At 38.6% G+C, this 19,868-nt stretch overlaps 1 protein-coding gene across 2 annotated transcripts in view; it reads left to right on the top strand.

The window, feature by feature from the left end:
* astn1 (astrotactin 1) overlaps window positions 1-19,868 on the top strand; it is a 337,331-nt gene that overhangs the window by 278,501 nt on the left and 38,962 nt on the right. For both annotated transcript variants that reach the window (XM_063885659.1, XM_063885658.1), the window contains 2 exons: window positions 18,268-18,545; window positions 19,629-19,762. In XM_063885659.1, coding sequence (XP_063741729.1) covers window positions 18,268-18,545; window positions 19,629-19,762 — 412 coding nt within the window. The remainder of the gene's footprint in view (window positions 1-18,267; window positions 18,546-19,628; window positions 19,763-19,868) is intronic.

Below are 19,868 nucleotides of genomic sequence, written 5' to 3'. Positions count from 1 at the left end.
CAGCAGGCTGCTCCCAGTGACCGAGTGTCAAAAATTGCAGCGAAATTGGCTCTCTTAAAACTAAATTTCACAACAGTCTGTCTCTTAAACCACAAATGACAACAGTTCAGTCTTCCAGAGGAATTCATTCCAAAATGTAAGGTTAAATGTAAACACTTAAGCTAGTCTGCTGCTTTTATATGTAATGGAGGATAATGCCGTCTGCAGGTACGCTTTAAATAAGTCTTCAGGTGCTTGCGTAAGAAGGTCTTTGGATTTTATAAAAGACTGAATCTTTTTCACCTTTTTTAAAGTGATCCCCTTCCAACATGTAATGGTGTTGGATTATAAACACTGTTATGAACAGTGTGTGCTTAAGGGAATCAAAACGAAATCTGTATATTTGAAAAAATGGTATGTCAAAGTCACTTTTTATTAAAAAAAACCTGCTTCGAAAGTCATACATGCTTAGGCTTTAAACCATTTTAAAGTTTGCTGCCTAAAGGGCATTACAATCATCACCCTCAGTGCAAGGCTTTGTTTGCAGATATTCACTTAATCATAGTTATTTTGTATTCTTATGTAGACTTTAGAATTGTAAAAAAAAGGAGCAGTGTGTGTCCTTTTTCCTAGCAGATGTTAAGTGTGCAATCTGTAATTGCATTCATTTGAAATACTTACAACGACCTAATCAATACTTGCAAAAAGTGGCCATTTAAAACATGACGTGCCTTTACTATTTCCTACTGGTTTTCCTATCTGGAATAAGTGTCCCTTGCTCATGAATCCAGTGTCTATACTGTAAGCTCAGTGGTAGGACTGAAAGTTGTGCGGGGTGTCTCACAAAGCCTTCTCATGATTTGTCAAAAGTTGAGGTAAGAAAATCTTGTATCGAATTCCATGGCTGAAGATACATCATATCAAAGCCAGATTTTCTCCAACTTCTCAATCAGCATGTATCCTGAACCTGAAACTCCCTGGATTTATTCCACATACTGTATGACATCATTGTTAGCTTTTCACTGAAGAATTAATGCTCAAAAACATTTGTACGACTGTCTATGAACAATGACACACCACTACTCTATGTCCTAGAACAGATGTATCTTCATCTCTCATGTGAATGCAGTTTGACATTTGCTATCACTCTATAAGTATCCTCCCATTAACAAAAACATTTCTTCTCTGAAGATTGTGTTCATTATTGTTTCTGTACGAAATTCCGTTTGATGAAAACCAGAGAATAACGGGATGGCGGGTGATGTGCAACAAAGGTCACCAGCATGGTGGTTATAAATCAACCTTATTACTGTAGCTAGCTGTCACTCCTCTGCTAATGAAGCTACCATTCTGCACTAACAAGCCTAACGAATGTCTCGATATCGGGCAGTAATTGCAGGGACACTCTTCTATCTGCCTAATTACTGACATTCCCTGCTGCACCAATTGGATCTGCAGCTGGGGAGGCTGGTGGTGGTGGTGGTGTTTGGGGGGAAGGGGATGGGGGTTATTATACTCTATTTGCTGGGACAGCTCGTGTGGCAATGCTGCACTCCCTGAAACGTCTTCCATGGGTTATTTATAATCGCTCAGAAGTGGTAGAGAGAGAGAGAGAGAGAGAGAGAGAGAGTGTGTGTGTGTGTGTGTGTGTGTGTGTGTGTGTGTGTGTGTGTGTGTGTGTGTGTGTGTGTGTGTGTGTGTGTGTGTGTGTGTGTGTGTGTGTGTGTGTGTGTGTGTGTGTGTGTGTGTGTGTGTGTGTGTGTGTGTGTGTGTGTGTGTGTGTGTGTGTGAGAGAAATTGAGGTATGGCAACTTAGCCTCTACTGCCCCTTTTAACCTCTCAAGCCGTCCAACGTCACATCAATTTCTCATCAATACCTCTGTGCAGTATAATCTTTTCTTCCTTCCTTTTTCATTTCCTTTCATTGTTTCTTGACATCTTTTGCTGTTTCATGACAAACAATGAAGAAATATGGAAATGTAGGAAAAATGTGAAAGGAAAACTCCATATAAAGTGTATATGTAAGGTTTCTGGGGATTTATTTAACATTTTCCAAAAATATATATTATGTTAAGGCATTTTGAAACTAATCAATATTTTGTATTATTATTCCCCTTTATTTGTTTTTGCTTCTCACACTTTTCTGTATATCTATATGTTTCCATTCAAAATGTGTAAACAGTATTCAGATATTCAGATATTTAAAAGCTGCAATTCATACTCATTGCAGATCTGTACTAGGATTTTGTGAGAACACTGAAATTCAATAATTTCCTGCTATTTTAATGACTTTCCAGCCAAAGTGCCGGACAAATCACACCATGCTGCTTCATGTCGAATCAATAGCTAAACTGGTATGAAATAGCTCATTTAATTGAATTTTCCAGTGTTCTTACACACTCAACCACAGCATCCTCATATGGAGCCTCTCGAGAGATAATAAATATTGGAAAATAAAAACCTAGGACAAAAAAAAGATATAGTCTCTTCATGCACTGAATCTGTACAAACTGATATCAATTAGGCGCATTAACTCAAACCTGAACATTTTGTCCGACATACAACTATAGCAATTAATTTGATTTGATGCACACCAGTTATGCACAAATTAACAGTGACAGGCAGTGAGTCCATTATGCTAAATTTGTACAATATGCGAGGTGACATGAGCCGTTGGAGGATAATTGCTGGAGAAAGTTGGTCCCAGGAGAAGTGTGTTTTCATCTTGCTTTGATTCTACCTACACGGCTAGAGATTTTATGTTCAACCCTATAGCTTGTCAACGGCTTTCAATAAGCCTCTGCTTCTGAGCCTCTGTAATTAAAAGTGATTGAAACGCACCCTGGATAAAAGTGATTTTTCTTCTCATGCTGATGTGAACTTTACACAGGTTCTCTCTATGTAAGCCGGGACATGAGGCACTCGACAATTCAATATTTTTTTTCCCACTCTTTTTTTTTTTGGTCTTGCTTCTATTCACACACTGCGGACTATTCCAAGCTATCAATGCTGAAACACGAGTAAGAACATTTAGCATTCTGTTGCTTGAAATAAGCCAGTCTGACTGTCGATGGTGTACGATTGAGATAGGATTCAGGAGTCAGGATGTTTAGCCACATATGTCTCTTAAAATACAATCTTAAAGGTTATTTTTCTGTAGTTTATATGCAAAAGCCAATTGATAATAATGATGCTCTTTCTTGTGTGTGCCTGCTCTCTCTGTGTCCTCTTTTCGAGAGGCAACTTCATCAAATTAGTTTTCCACCAGAGATAAAAATGGACGTTAAAGCCTGCGAGAGGTGTTAATGCATGAGAGTTGGCGGCCCTGACTCATTTTAAAAGCTGAATAAAAACCAAACCATCTGAAGCTCAGTCTTTATAAATTGAATGAAACCCAATATGCTCCAAAATACTAAATTATATTTTAAAATATATAATAATCTTCCGAGCTTGATGAAATAAGTGTTAAACCATACGATGTGTCATGTATTTTGTATAAATAATATATATATATATATATATGGATCTTTAATCTTGATAAATGATTATCTAACTTATAAAATATATTGTTGTAGTGTAGAAATGTCTGACAGTCATGCTGACTCTTAAAGGGGCCCTAGTATGCACATTTCCAGGTTCATATTTGTATTTTGTGCCTCTCCTGTGACATGTTTTCATGCTTTATTGTTCAAAAAGTTCTATGTTTTTCTGATACTGCCTGTACTGCAGCACCTCCTTTCCCCCTTTGTCTGAAACCAGAGCCCAGTCTGCTCTGATTGGTTAGCTAGTCGGCTCTGCTGTGATTGGTCAACGGCTTAGGGATGTCCCGCCCCTTATCCTATCTCTTACAATGTGTTGGGGTGCTCGCCATTAAAACCGAGTGTTACATAGTGATGTAAAGTAAACAGGAGTAAACAAAGGAGTCCAATTGAGGCGATTGGGATCTTTGGGATTTTAGCTTTGACAGACCATTTACAAGCACAAAAAATGTTTTAACACACCATAGGAAAGGAAAGGGAAACCCCCAGTAAGCATAGTAGGGCCCTTTAAAGGGCGTTAATATGTGGATGATAAGATAAAGATGCCTTTCACAGAACCTTTTTCAATTTCTCCCTTCGCTTGTTTGGATGAGTTTTATTCGTAGGGCGGTGTCACAGCCCACCGTGAAGGTCAACGCCGTGTCCGATAAAAGTCTTGCTAGGAAAACTTTCCCTCCCTCGGTCTCTCTGTAATCTTCGTGAGAAGAAAATGCCAGCTGCCATTCTCATTTGGAGAGATAAGGTCCTGGCCCCAAATGCACCTTGGCTGCCCACAGCAGAATTACAGTTAGAGAATGAATATTTAGATGATAAAAAAAATACAGGAAAAAGTTTTAGATGAGAAATATCGCAGTACACAGCTCCACACTGCCAGATCCCAGGGAAACTAGAACCAGGTTTAAACCCAATTTATTATATTGTGTGGGTGTGTGTGTGAGTGTGTGCTGGCTGTCGAATCTTCACTGTAACTCCCAGTTGGCAGGGTAAAATTGATGGCCCCTGCTATAGATTTTTGGCAGACAAGTCCCCCTACAACCATCTTATATCTTATTACCAACAGCCTCAGACGCTCAAATTGATCTTTATCGGTGTGAAAAAAAAAGAAATCCCCCATGGCACCTTCGACCTTTATGGTTCACACCGTTCATTGGTAATTTTTGTCTCCTGTGAGTGTTTTGTGTGTGTGTGTGTGTGTGTGTATGTCCAATGCAAGTGGAAACTGTAGGAGGCACACACCAACACTCCTGAATGAGAGTCATTTCTGGCGCTGCCACTGTAGTTAGCATGTCCAAGGTGATGGCTCTCACGTTGTACTTGGATAGGAAGGAGATGAGCTTTTTTATCACCAAAGTTCCTATCAGAACTTCATGCTAAGTTGCATTGGACCAATCTGCCTCCTTAAAAACTCTCATTAACATAGTGGTGTTGTCACTGCCATGTGCTTTTTGTTGCTTAAGAGCAAAAAATGTTACTGTAGGCTATTTTTTGTAGATTGCATATGATTGGCGGGAAAATTATTGCTCAAGCTTTGGGTACTTAAACATCCTGCTTTTTCCTCCAAGACAAAATATCACTAAAGTGACACCCTGGTACTTCCATATTTTAGTATTATTTTTGCTTTCTTCCTCTAGTTTTACTAATTTGTATGAGATAATATCTTCTCTTCCACATGGCTCTCGAGTTAATTGCCTTTTTCTTATCTTTTCCTTGTCACTTGATGGGTCCACATCCACGTGTAGAAAGGATTCATCCTTTTTAAGAGAATCTGCAAAGATCAGCCACCTGTATTAAGTGACCGTCATAAATGTAGTCATTATGGGAATTAGGCTTTTTGAATGATTAATCTGTTATGCTTCACCATTATGAATGCTTGGGGCATTTCCTAGTTGATTTTGTTTCTTTTTAAAGCCGTCCTGCAACCAGTACCTTGTTAGAGCTGTGTGTTATTCAATCTACAGTAATGCCAATTTTCATTCACATGATGAGGTATTATTATTAGCAATAGATGCTGATATCCTTATTTTATATGTCAAATGGCGTAGGCCTATCTTTTAAAATGGAAATGATGTTATACTGTATTTATATTATTTGTTCCCCTTCCCTGCATATTCATATCTGAAGCCGTTTCTAATTCATATAAATATTGGTACTTTCATTTAGAAGCTATTTGAGTTTTCTAATGTAATGTGACCTTTTCACACCACCATTCAGCAGCAATCTTCACAGAAGCTCAGTGACCTTTTGTGTGTGCTCAGTTTGTTAGCGATAAGTGGGAGGTAATAAAAATCTCTGCTCATTATACTGTAAGTTAAAACAATGGCTTTCAACCCTACAATGCTCCCATGGGTTATGGATGTGTTTGACTTTATAATTATTTGTGTTTAGTGAGGGTTTTGAAATCAATAAAGTACTATTATTAATTCCCTTTCGTCTCCCCTGTATGTTATATCATTTATTTATTCAGTATTACATCACCTATACCAAGATGTCTAACACATATAATGGTACTGAATTAATACAGTTAAAAACATTGGGTGTTTTTATCTGGTTAGCTTCACTTTTTCTATTTCCTCTAAGCATTAGTGTTGCTTTACTGACAAGTGATACTGAAATGGGATAATGTGTTTAAATATTTTTAAAAATCTGACTTTTTAAGGGAGAAATGTAGGTTTAATGACCAGGTCAACTATCATGTTCACAATGATAGCCCCTAGAATAAAAGGAAATAGAAACAAATTCTTAAATCCCTGTTCCTCTGTGGAAAAAACTACCGCTGTAGATTCATATCATAGTGTTTTTTTGACTTATATTCAAACGTCTAAGGTCTTAAACAGCACTGTTTCTAAAACCTGACTTTTTCTACTCAGGCTTGATGTTTTTTTTTCTCAACCACCAGAAGTGTTCCAACTTCATTAAACCTTATTCAGTTGTCTCTCTACTGGATCCGAGGTTCATTAACGCCAATAGCACTGCTTCCATAAAGGGATGCAACAGAAAGAGACTGGAGACCACCATCAGCTAAGAAACATTTTGCTACACTACATTACTCTGGCCTCTAGCTGCAGGCGACCTCACACCGCTCTGCATTATAGCCCACAACAATTCACACATCTGTGAGGGAAAAGAGCCTGTGGTGTAATGTTTGACTGTGAAGCATGCAGGGGGAAAAGTGATAAATCGCTCTTGGCCAAGATCTCTCAACAAACCCACCGTGATGTTGGTTGAATAGCACATATGGCGGATTGAAAAAGAAGTAATAGGGAAAAAGGCAGAGAAACAAGTGGTAGAAATAACATATCACTGTGGATACTGGCTTACGGTACTGAAAGTTTTTGCTCTATTAGGTTTAAGGGGAATGTTTTGGTGATTATTTACTCTGAAGTCAAACCTCCTGTGAGATAAACCCAAGTTGCTTGTGTTAAGATAAGTTGTTAGCTGTTCATGGATAACTTTCCTAGCAATCAGTTACATTTTCTTTTGGGTACATTTTAGTCGAGTCCACATGTGCTGTCTCAAGTGCACTTGTCATTGTCTAAACTAGACTATGAGCTTTCCCTGAATGTAGTTCAATTATTGGATTATGTTAAGAATCAACGTTTTGCGACTTGGTTTGACATGCATTCCCTTTTCCTGTTTATGTTGTGAAAAAACGATAGACTTTTTAATAATAGGGACGTCAGCTACCGTATATGTTTTTAGAAGAGCATACAGGAAGCTCAAGAGGGCGACTTCTGCCTTTGTCATTTTGGCAGGGATGACACCGCCTTATTCAAAAACAGCAAATAAGTGGAGTATTGTTAGAGTTGATACAGGTCTGGTGTTACTGTTAATAAGACAATTTACCAGGAAGGGGATTAACTCGCTTTCAGAGCAAGCTTAAGTGGAAGTATAGGAACTGCAGTTTCTGCACACGTTTCCATTTTCAGCACTGTAGGTCCTTGATAAACATACCTGCTATGGAACATTAGTAGGATATCAACAAAAATAAAAACAAAACAAAAACACAAAGATAGAAATGGTTACTCTAGATAATTATTTATTTAGATTAGCTTTGACCATTTTGAAAAGATCATTTTCACCACTCAGGCTGCTAGGAATGCCTTAAGACTAATGCCAATGCTGATGATTTTCCATAAGAGGCCACTTGCAAAGACAGTGAACGCTAATTAAATCTCGATGAATTGATATCAGAACACCCCATGTAGTTTCTGAATCCCTTAACAAGCTGTTGTTGTCAGTTGAAGGGTTCATCCATGTTGAGTACAGCTCGCTAGAAAACATATAGAGCGTGCATGAAAAAAGGTGAGGAGACAAAGTGAAAGAAACAGAAGTTGAGCTGATGAACATGCAATGAAACATTCTGACAGATGAACAGCATTACGGGCCCTTAAGCGCCCATGAAGGAGACGTCCCTAATGGGCCTGTCGGGCCGCGGTCAGCTGCCCTAATCAGCACTTAGACAAACACCGTCTGCTCAGCATGCCACGCTCCACATACAGCTTTCAACATAAAGCTTCCATCATAGCTTAGCAAGCCCTGTCTGCTGATGCTGCTGTAGATTACCGTTCAATGGCTGGTTATAGAGGTGGGTTTGATGAAGCAGGATAAAACTGATTGAAGGGCCCTGCTCAGCTAGGATTGAATGTGAATGCCTGCAAAGGTAAAAAGGGGTTGGGGGCAGGGTAATGCTGCAGATGCATCGCTGCATTAAAGCCATATTGAACTTTGAGATAACTTTAGGTTGTGTTGCTCCCTATCTATGATGCAAGTAGATATTTTCCATCTTCTTTATCTGTTCATCCATTCCTGAGTAACGTTTCTTTCTTTTTTCGCACAGCATTCGATATTAAATGCCAAAACGTGTCTAAAAATGTAGAAATGTGGAAATCCTTTCCATCAGCTTTTATAGCACCTTCCTTTTCCTCATATGCCAACTTTCAGACGAAAGCCAATAAAAAATAGTTTGGTATTAGTGATTCTCTTGAACTCTTGGCATTGAAATGAATGTTTCTTTATACACAGTTCAAATAGTCATAAAAGCAGGTGGGTAGGGTCATGTCACAGCCAGTGATAAAAAAATGATATTCTTCCAAATCACAATATCTCACCATATTTTCCTTGCTTTGCCCTACAGTGATGATTGAAGTCAAATCTGAAAGGGATTTTGAAAACACATTCACAAATACTTATGATTTCTTTGTATTGCACAACAGCTTACCACCTTCATACAGCAGTGTTTGAAGGTGACCTGAGGACATTTTATTTGCAATTCTCAGCTCATGTGAACCGTATCATCCGGTTCTGCATTGCAATGCATGAATAGCCAGATGGTTCCCGTATGAAATATTCTTGCAGACCAGTAAAAGAAATAAAATACAGAAGGTATTTTGTAATCACTATATCAGAGCTAGCTAACCTGTGGAACCTGTGAAGTGGAATGCCTCTTCAAATTAAGTAGACTCCGAAAGTGGCCGAACATATTTCTTTATTCTGGCATATTATATGGGAGTTAATTGTTGTGTTGGGGTGTGCTTTGGTTGAGTGGTGATTGTTGTAAGGGGACCATGAGGTAAATAGATCCTGGACTTTTCAAGATGAATCCCTGAAAATATTTTTTTGTTATGCCTTCGAATTTTGTCAAATGAACAAACAATGATCTGTAACGTTTAGTTTTGTAATCCTTTAAAAAGAAGATTAAACTTAAATATTTCTCAAATTCACACATTTTAATCATTTAAATGAGCAACCGTCTGAAAAAAATATTTCATAAAAACAACACAGCAAATTTGTTTCGTTTGGTCTGTAGGGTATGGTTTGGTCGCATTTTGCCTTTATGATAGTGACTGCGCAGATACAGACCAGAAAATATTTAATATGGAGTGGTGGAGACACACAGAAACTAGCTCTATCACATTCGATTACATAGCAACACGGCAACCAACCCCAAGATGTTTACCTTAAGTCACATGGTCAATTTTTTCCAACTAAGCCTTTTGAAATCAGTTTCAAAGAGACCACACAAAAACTCAAATAGAGATATTCATTTTGTAAATTAAGATAAAATCTTCTATTTCAGCATAAATGCAAAAACCGCATGTTCATGCAACATCTCTCTGCACATAGTCAGGAGCCGATTGAGAAAACATGTATCCAGGGGCCTTTTAAGTGAAGTTTCATGGTTAATTGTATTTGTGTGTGCAGAATAAAGCAGTGCCAGCGGAATCATCTCTCCCTTTAAGCGTTGCACCAGCAGTTCAGGAGGCACAGCACTGAGCTCAGAAGATCGCTTAGCATATCTGGCCTGCAGCAAACACACTGGACCTCCTGATGGTCTGAGACGCATAAGAGCACCATTCACACATAAAGCCTCGACAAAACTGCAGTACATCTTTCTGAAAACTATTGAAAATACCCAACAGCAAAACAAGGAATAATATAGTGCAGCATGCCCTGTTGTTGAATAAATCCTTTAGCTGTCTAAACATTTGAATATTCTCTTTTTTGCTCAAGTATTTTATTGATCCCAACAGGGTCTAGCACAGACAACATGTCATATTAAGTGAAATGTTTTTTTAAAATAATATAGCTGAAGAGCTCTGGAGTCATTATGACTACAAGGTGATGCAGAGTAGCCATTATTCACCAGTAAACAGATTAGTAATTACCAGTAAATTATCTGGCGGATTACTATAATATGTTTTCCTCAGCATTAGCCTTCCCCCAGTGCTTAGTCCTTAATGCGAGGTTAGTGATGAATCCCGGGTTAATTATTCGCTCCAACAGTAAATTAGCGATTTGGAAATTGATATGATGGGGAATGTTTCGCTTTGTGGTTGAGGATCGGTCAGGGAGCAGCAAACGTTTGGTTTCTTGGTTGAGTATACTTCAACAGAGGTGGAAACATAGGTCAAACTCAAGTCTATGGTTAAATGTTGACCTGTCTAATGCCCATTTCATTTGCTTATATTTACCAAGGCCAACATTAATTCACAAGGTTCATTTAAATGGTAATTCCTATCTGGAAGCAATACAAAGTATTAATTAAATCAATAAATGCTATATTTGAATTCAATTTGATTATTACTCTTAATCTGTATTATTCTTGTTATCATTACCAGTCTGTTTTTTTCTGTTTGATGCTGTTTTTGTTTACTTTCAATGTGGAAAATCATTGCAAAATGGTAATAAATGGGTTATTTCTACACACTTGCACAGATTAGTTCATACATATGTTCAATACATTCAGCTTCCTGGGAGTTTGTGTGTTGGTGCCGACTGTGTTGTTGAAGTGGCTGATCGTGCTCCTGAAATGGATTCTCATGGGAGTTCAGAGCGTGCACATGGTAATGCATATCCTGCAGCACTACCCACACTTACTTCTCACCCATCTCAACCTATCAGTTTCTCACTTGCATAAAAAAACAAACAAATTCACACTGTGCCCCTGCCATGTCACTTCCTCCCTTCTCACACACACAGGCAGACACACCAACAATGACAAACAAATGCCTCACTTCTTTCTCTCATATCCTCCACACTGATGCAATCATGCAGATCTCAGTGGGGCCTTGCAGTCGAGGGAAACATGCATACTTTTTATTTACAATCCGTTTCGGTTTGATACAGGCATAGCATCTCTCCGCTGCTGTGTGTTATACAGAGATGCTGCAGCTTCAAACACGCACACACATATAATCCTCACACCAAGAGAAAAACACTAAAAGATTGGCCTGTCCCACAGATTTGATGATGTATTCCTTTGCGCAGGTTTGGAGTTTTGAATGTATCACAGAGACAGAAAGAGAGGATTGTTTATCATCGTTCGCTTTGCTACCTCTAATTCTGTTTATCATTTTCCTCTACATAAAGAAGGCGTGATCTCCAAAATATTATAATGCCGATTTCCATCTCACTGCGTTCCCATTTACAACTGCCTGCTTTTATTTCAGAGATTCTCAGATCAGCAGGAGCACATGATTGGGTTTCATAACCATATAATGTTCATCTTGGCCGAGCACATTTAAAAGGTTAGGTAGAATTTGGCCTGTTTTTTTTCTGCAGCATGTACTCTGATAACTCTTTCCTAATACTTGTCGTGATCCACTAGCACCATCTAGTGCCTACATCCGATTATTTCTAAATAACTGAAGGCAGCGGAGTCACAGTAAATGGTATTCTGCACAGGATGGGGAGATGGGGTTACGCTGGGAAATTCAGGAGCACAAAGTGAGGCGTTTAGTTTGAGAGCTTTGGTTTTAAAGGGAGGCTGATGGTGTCAGAGACTTAAATCATTGCACTTTGATCACAAAGATGAATGGTGATAAAATGAGTCATCGCTTCACAAAGAAATTGATGAAAGGCGATATAATGGAGAGGATCTGCGGTGCTCGCGAGAAATAGGAAATGAAGGCTCCCACTCCTTACTGCTGTACCACCTTAACACAAACATCTTTAAGTGTCTCTCTTACCCATAAACACTTGAAAGTATATTTCTGTAAACAGGAGGGCCAACTTGAGTCAGCTTGCGTGCGTTAGCTGTCATTGCGAAGTGTGGGAGGAAGGGGTAGATGGAGAGCTATTATATGAATCTAGATCGCTTTGAGCTCCATCTGGTGTGTGCTACAGAGATGATGAGTCACTCCACTTGGTACAGCAGGGGTCAAAGAAGCACCAAAATCCCAGCTTCATCCCGACACACTCACACACAAACCCAATGATTAAGACATATATTAATACACGCTCTTGCAGCAACTTTCCCATGGTGCATCTGTCTTGCGTCCACAGTTTAGAAAAGCGTATTAGGGCTCAGCTTGTTGGAAAGATTGGTTTTCAGGCCTTATGTTGTGATAAATATCCTGAAATGTTAACCCTTACCTTCACTGCACCCTGGAGTAATGGTGTGAATGGGTGTGCATTTATTGTATAAACCGCCTCACTAGTCTTTTGACACCTTCAAAGTGCTATAACAATGTTAACATGTTCTCCTACACATTTATTCACTGGAAATAATTTCTAAATTGGCTATCAGAATGCAATGTAATTACCATTTGCACACACCCCCACACATATAGCTGTGCCTTCATGTAAATATGTGGGGTTCAGTATCTTCCTAGTGGTGGACAACCTGCTCTACTTCATTAGCAGAAGCCTCCACAGTTTTAAAGAGGAAGACCAACACACAAAGTTGGTTTCTTCACATATTTGTGTGTGTGCCTTTTCCTTGTGATTTATTCAATTCAAACCAATACACATCTAGTCATTATGCTCCCCATAAAGCAGGAGTGTGTTGTGTGCGAGGGTTGAAGTTGACAGCAGTTTAGATGCTTTAGATGATTAAATGTGTGAATTCACCATGTAGACATCAAGAGAACCATAAACTGACAGAAATAAAAAGGGGGATGTGATAAAGTGAGTAAAGGAGAGTAATTAGAAGAATGCAAAAGCAGAGAAAGTGTCGGGAAATGTGAGATGAAAGCAATAGTTTACTTGTTTTTTTAGGAAATGGAAGCAAAAAAGGATGATAATCTCACAGCTATCCTGCCTCACACCTACCACACATGTATTTGCATTGTGAAAGATGTGCTTTTAACAGGATAAGAGAGTGAGTGAATCAGGGAGATGAGACGCAAAAAGAGACAAAGGAAAGCTAAGAATCACACAAGGAGAAGGATGTTAAGTGAAGTTCAAAGAAGAAGTTGTTTTCTTTTGTGTGACAGAAAAATACAGGAGAAGTATTTGAGAAGAATATTTTTACCTCACAGCAATAACCCATGATTCACCTTGGGAAGACACGGAGTTGGAATGGCAACATTTATCTACAAAAACATGTATTATCCTGCAACATCATGTCCCTGAATGCACTACCTCCATTTTTGCAGAAGATGCATGTGCATTGGGATTCAATATGATTTTTGAGAGTCAGTTTAAGACTTAAAAGGCCACTTCTTATCATATAGCCACCTGAGACAAGCTTTGTCCTTGCCATCGGCCTGTCAATAAATAAATCAGTCCTCGAGCTCAGGAGTTTGATACCCCACCGACTCTCCACCACAGGAGCTGGTGGGGTGAGTCGACTCCTGAAGTTTGTCTGTTATTCTATAAGAGGCTTTAACAAGAGTTCTGCAAGGCCAGGTTTCCTCTGCGTTCAAAGGAAAAAGAGTTGTCTTGCAAAATGACTGCAGTTGTGTCCATTGATGGCACATCTATAAACAGATCTTGTGTGGTTTTAATGGGTACTGTTAGTCATTGTGTTTTCATAGCCTTTTTTCCTTTTCCTGTCGTGTTATTTTTTTAAGTTGCGAATGGTTGATTTTGAACCCAGTGAGCCCCTCCTTTAAGACTATGAACAAAATCAAAGTCAGAATGTATTAGATTCCAAGATTTACAGTACAAAAGATTAAGCATGGGACACCAGCTCATCTCTGTCATCTTCAAACACATCAATTTAAGGAGGATCAAATCAAATGTTTGAGCAGGCTTGCCTAACTGCATCCACCATGGCCACAAGCCTTTATACAAAATATATGTATAGTTAATCTCCTCAAATAGAATGCATTTACATGTAGTAAAACAAGTGGAGGGCAAATCCACTTAGTGATGTTTATTATCACACCATAGAAGGTGTATGTTCATCACAATATTTGTAATAAAACCTTGTCTTTCAACAGACATATCCAACTTAATTTTGGAGTAGATTGTATTGGACTTAGCGTGTGCGTTCATGCTTAAGAGTTTAACTTTTGGTTTGTAAGTTAATTAATGTGCCCTTATTTTTTATACACTTATAGTCTTGCTTTGTGAACTTACATAATATATCTGTTTAGCCCCTAAAATGTACATTTGGAGGAAAAGTCAGGCTGTGATAATATATTGTATATATTTAGCCATTAGGTGTCTTTAGCCTGGGCTGCTCATCCATTTCAATATCCCCCTGCGGTCCCAGCTGACACTGAACTAAACCAAAACTAAACTGAACTAATCATTGACAATCTTCTTTGCCCTGAAAGGCATCCAGCTGTCCTAATGTAACTGCCACTTTTAATTTCCATCTGCCGGGAGGTGGCAAGTAAAGATAGAATGATGGGAGCTGATTAGTGGGAAGAGAGCCAGTTTGACAGATTAAAGTCTGGCCGGTCAGGAGTGCAAGGACATTGACATCCTTGGCAACATACGGAAGAAGCAGTCGGTGAATACAGATATTTTGTATCCTGCATCCAGACATAATCACAGGGTTTCTAGATAGCATTCTTTCTTCCTAGGTGTTTTCTGTTTCTCATTGATTTACTTAAAAGCCTATTCTTCTTCAGAGTGCGTCTACTCAGACATGTTATGCTCGCACACGCCAATGCCACCCAGGGGTCGAGATGAACCAGTTTGTATTGTTCACCCTCTATCTACGTGACCCGCCCCCTCTATCAGACCTCATTTACCCACAGCCTCCTCTGATCGGTAAGGGCTTATCAGTCGATTTGTCTCAGTGACCCAATCACAAGGCCTTGATCTGCATGCTTACATCGTCAAGGACGTAAACAACAACCAGCGGCATGCAAATAGACTCCCAAATAGTGAGGGGATTACAAATGAACAATATTATAAAACATGGAATATTTATATTTTGTGGGATTTTGATTCAGATGTACACTGCAAATGGATCCACACTGTTACTGTTTCTGGAAGCTGCCATGTTATTAAAGGAGACATCTATTCATTACACCTGACAAACGCTGCCTAGGTCAGGAGTTTTTTGTCTTTGTTTGCACTATTGGTTAATTTGGGTTGTTATGTGCCCCCCCCCCTTCTCCTATTGGTTTGCTGTGTTAGTCAATTTAAATAAAGAGCCAAGGTACATCATGGTCTGTATCTGCAGAATCACAAAGGGACCAGTGGTTTGTGCTGATTTATTTCTGAAAAATTAGTACCTATTTTGTTTTATGTTGTGTCAGTTGTATACCTTGGTGCTTCAGAGCTTATGTTCTAGTGTGTCAATATGTGTGCTCAAATATCGAATCATAAACAAACTCAAACTGACACCGTTGTACCATTTTACGGAGAGCATAAATGTGTCTGGTACTAATAATAACCCTTTGCCTTTTTTGCGTGAACATATTTTTAAAAATTGATTATGAAGTAGTTAGTTGACAATTTTTGTTGTATTCATAGATTAGTTTCCAAAGTCGATTACATTTTTCATTTTTCATTTTCATTTTAAACTGCATCATTTATCTTATCAGAATGCCTGAAGAAAGACAGAAACTTCATAAACCTTTAAACCAGCAGAAATTAACTGAAAATTGTTAATGTTGATGTTTTTGGAAAACCAGTGAGAATGAACAGCTGTCCGACAAAAAAAAATGCGTGTGCTATGAGCTATAATCAACGAGGCGTTAATTACTGACACGCAAAAGTAAACACTGAAAATTGTTGTTGCAGCACTTTGATTCTTAATCTCCTTTTAATGGCACGTCACATACACTCAAGTACAGACACACACACACACACACACACACACACACACACACACACACACACACACACACACACACACACACACACACACACACACACACACACACACACACTTGTTTACCTTTAAATGCAATCATTATGGTAATCCATGGAGATATTATAATGCTCTATGCATGGCCTTCATATTTCTCTGCTTATTTTTATTATTTACATTATCAGCAATGTTGTTTTTGTTAAATTCTTAAATGCAGGAATGTATTTGACTTTTTTGACTTTGAGTATTAAGTAAGGATTTGTGTGTTTATCCCAATTTACATAAATACAATTACCTTTATTCGGTTAGTTCCTATTCCTACAAAGCTCAAACCACACAAAGGATAAACAGAATCAAACATAGGGTACCTTGGATAAAAAGAAAAAGTAAAGTGCAAAAGATCAATTTGACAGTGTTGTGCAACAAAAAGTATTAAATTATTCTTAGAAAAATTACCTTGATACTCGCGCACACGTGTTGGTCCCTTGGCTCCTGTGCTCGCCCATGGTTCATAAACCTGAGATGTATTCCATCAAAGGCAGCTCGCACAACAAGCCTATTCCCTAATTGGTGCTTGAGCTTTTAAATTGCCTCTGTTTTCTCACAGCCAAGCAGTCTCCTCAAATGGTAATTGGAAAAATTCCTCCTTTTAAAAAGGAGAAATAGCATCAAAGTGCTGCATTAAGCATGTTTCCCTCTCTCAGTGCTCTCGAACTTCTCACAATCTGACTGGAAGAAAATAACATTTGTATCACATATTTAAAGGTAATACTGTTTTTAAACAATATATTGTAGCTGTCAGATATACACAAAACATTTCTCTGAAGTGTTTGGCTTGAAATACCAAACAGATCATGCATTGTAACATGCCATATACTCCTCTTTTTCAGCCCTGTTCCAAAAGTGCTGATTCTGTATATGTAGCGTTAGATGCAAATGAGGTGCTGCCCGACAAGTGTTTGGGCAACAAAAACCACAATGTTGCTCTAGGAGGAGATTCAGGTGATAAGGTGGACAGGTGTTACCTTGGTTGGTTAGTGCCCCAACCCAAAAAACAGTTGTGACACAACGTGGCCGAATCCGACTAGATCATTTTCAGACAGTTTTTTAAATAGATGGATCAGGAGATAGAGAGATCATTTTTTACCCTGAAACTTTCTAAATCTCTTACCACACTGGGACACACCTTTATGTTTAAAATACCTGATTCTGCTTTGTATAGGTGACATATCAATGATAACAAAGTCACACTAAATGAGAAAAAAATACACAAACCAGACAACGGGCTTGACCCAAACATAGTGTCTCTGTTCCAGTCTTTCGAAAAAAATATGACAAATATATATAAATAGTACCTAAGCCGGTTTGTTCAAGTATACATTTCTGCATTCACTGAAATATTCCTTTCTTATAAAAATAACTTTACTGTAAGAAAGATCGGGGGAATATCATGTTTCATCTTACTCTTTTATACGATATCTTACTCGTAATGTTTTCGAGGGGTTGAATCAAGCCCTATAAAGTGAGCTGGGGGGAAAAAATCCTTAAGGTCAATAATAGCCCATAAAAACATAGTAAATGTTTCATTGTTCAGTAAAGGCCTTCCCATTCACCTTCTTTGCTACAGGGGACATTGAACTCTTTCTGATGCTTTATATGTTTGCAATCATTCTAATGACTGGAAGAAAATCTCAGTTTCAGCCCTAATGTCCTAATGAGGAACATGGACCTCATCGTTGTTGTCATAGTTGTATACATGATGTTTTCGATTTGTTTTTAATAGGTTAATTTTGTTATAATTGCCTTGATACATTTGCATACCTTCTTTATGTCAGCTATAAGTGTAATCATTTGGGGATATGTTGAAGATAGTGCATGTGTGAGTATATATGAAAAAGCATTTTATTTTAATGTTGAATACCGTCATAGATTCTTCACTGCTTGCAAGTGATCAACAACTGTCACAGTATTAAAAGGTATTTCAAGCAATCGACTACGCTATGAAAACAAGCCTTAAAAGCCATATTTTAGCCTTTGTCATGGCTCAAAAACTGAAAATCTTTGAAATAATTGGTCTTATTTTGGACTGAAGCATCTACCAATTAATTTCATACCTGATAGGTTTTGCTACACTTAAGTAAGATACAACATGAGTTGTATAAATCCCTTTTTGTTTTATCTATGAAACCGTCTTTAAAGGGAGCCAGAAGCATTATAATCTTATTTGAACAATTTCCTTCTGTCTATCAGGTAACTCGCCTTCCGAGGAGTCAGAAGAGCGGGAGAAGGAGCCGAGGACGCTGACCTACCCCGCCTACATCGCCAGTCTGCTGGACACAGGTGCAAAGCGCATGGCCGCCGGCGTCCGCATGGACTGCAACAGCCAAGGCCAGTGCCCGCGTTCCTGCCACCTCTGCCACATGAGCCCGAGGACTTCGCAAGGGCGTCAGCAGTCTGAGCCTGTCCTGCTGCAGATCACCAAGGCTGCACCTATCTACGAACTGGTGTCCAACAACGAGACCTATCAGGTACTGTGTTTCTCCTTAACAATCTGGGACAGACTGGTGCCTGAAAATGTCTTATAGAATCCAATATATACATTTCTGTGGCTGCATCTTTCTCCTGAACTGTGCAATATTAAAGGAATTATTTATTGACAACTAGAATAGTGTAGGAGCAACAAAAGGTGTCATTCTTATTGTTTGATTGATATTGGTTCGATGAGTTTCGTTACATGGATATGGAAGGCCTTCATTGTTAAAACAAAACACCTGTGCATTTGTATGAGGTGTGACTGAGAGGGTCGCTGTATATTTTGTTGACCGACAAGATAGCTGTGATTATTCATGTACTATTTCTGTGCACTTTATTATATGTTAAACATTTTAGATATAATATAAGATATAATCAAAGCAATTTTGACTTCCTAAGTTACAAAATGGGGAAAACAAACTTAAGTTTAAGTCAATTCATCTAGATTTAACATTTTCCCATCATTTTTTGTCATGTAAACTGCCTTTTTGCCATTTGAAGCTAATAATATCATTGTACTACAGTTCTGCAATAAAAAAACAGGTGTTTGCCAAAAAAAAACAACTCTGGCCTCATAATGGAAGACATCACAGAAAGTGAAAGTCCTTTCCTTTTTGGGTATCATGTCTTACTCTGCTGGCAGCATGCTGTGCCATAATCTGCCATACTGTGCTGTGATTTATTTGAGTCCATAGATAGCTTATGTTGTTACAGCTTCTCCTCTAGCAGGAAGTGAGGTTGATACGGTGCTGTCCATGCTCCCGGGGGGGTCAGGCTTTCATCCTGAAGGGTGACAGATGCTGTTATCGGAAAAGGCTGTTTGTTAGTAGTGTGTGACTGCTGTTATTGACATAATGCACAGGCAACATTTTGAATAATGTTTTCTTTCTTATGGCTTTTACTTACGTAATGTGATAATATACAAAGGGTGTGAATACATGTTTGCAATGGATAAAGAAAGGATTTTTGTAACCCAGATCTCAACTAAAACATAAAAATGTAATTGTTAATTAATTAAACACTTGTCTCATTTATAATTAGATTTTAATTCGGATTCCACTTTTTGTGTCTCTTCGTAGTCTCTCCAGGAGGCGATGATGAGCATGCTATGGTGTTCGGGAAAAGGTGATGTCATCGATGACTGGTGTCGCTGTGATTCCAGCGCTTTTGGCACAGACGGACTCCCCACCTGTGCCCCACTTCCACAGCCTTTGTAAGTAACTCAAATATAAACGTTTCTCAAACACAATCCATCCATCATTTCACTGGCAGAACTCCATTTCATGGTGTCAAGTAATGTGACATTGTGATGTATGTGA

Source organism: Eleginops maclovinus, chromosome 6 (genome assembly GCF_036324505.1).
Source record: "Eleginops maclovinus isolate JMC-PN-2008 ecotype Puerto Natales chromosome 6, JC_Emac_rtc_rv5, whole genome shotgun sequence".
In the NCBI taxonomy this organism is placed as follows: Eukaryota; Metazoa; Chordata; class Actinopteri; order Perciformes; family Eleginopidae; genus Eleginops; species Eleginops maclovinus.
The sequence above is the reverse complement of the archived record's forward strand: the minus strand, read 5'-3'. Positions and strand labels throughout refer to the sequence as shown.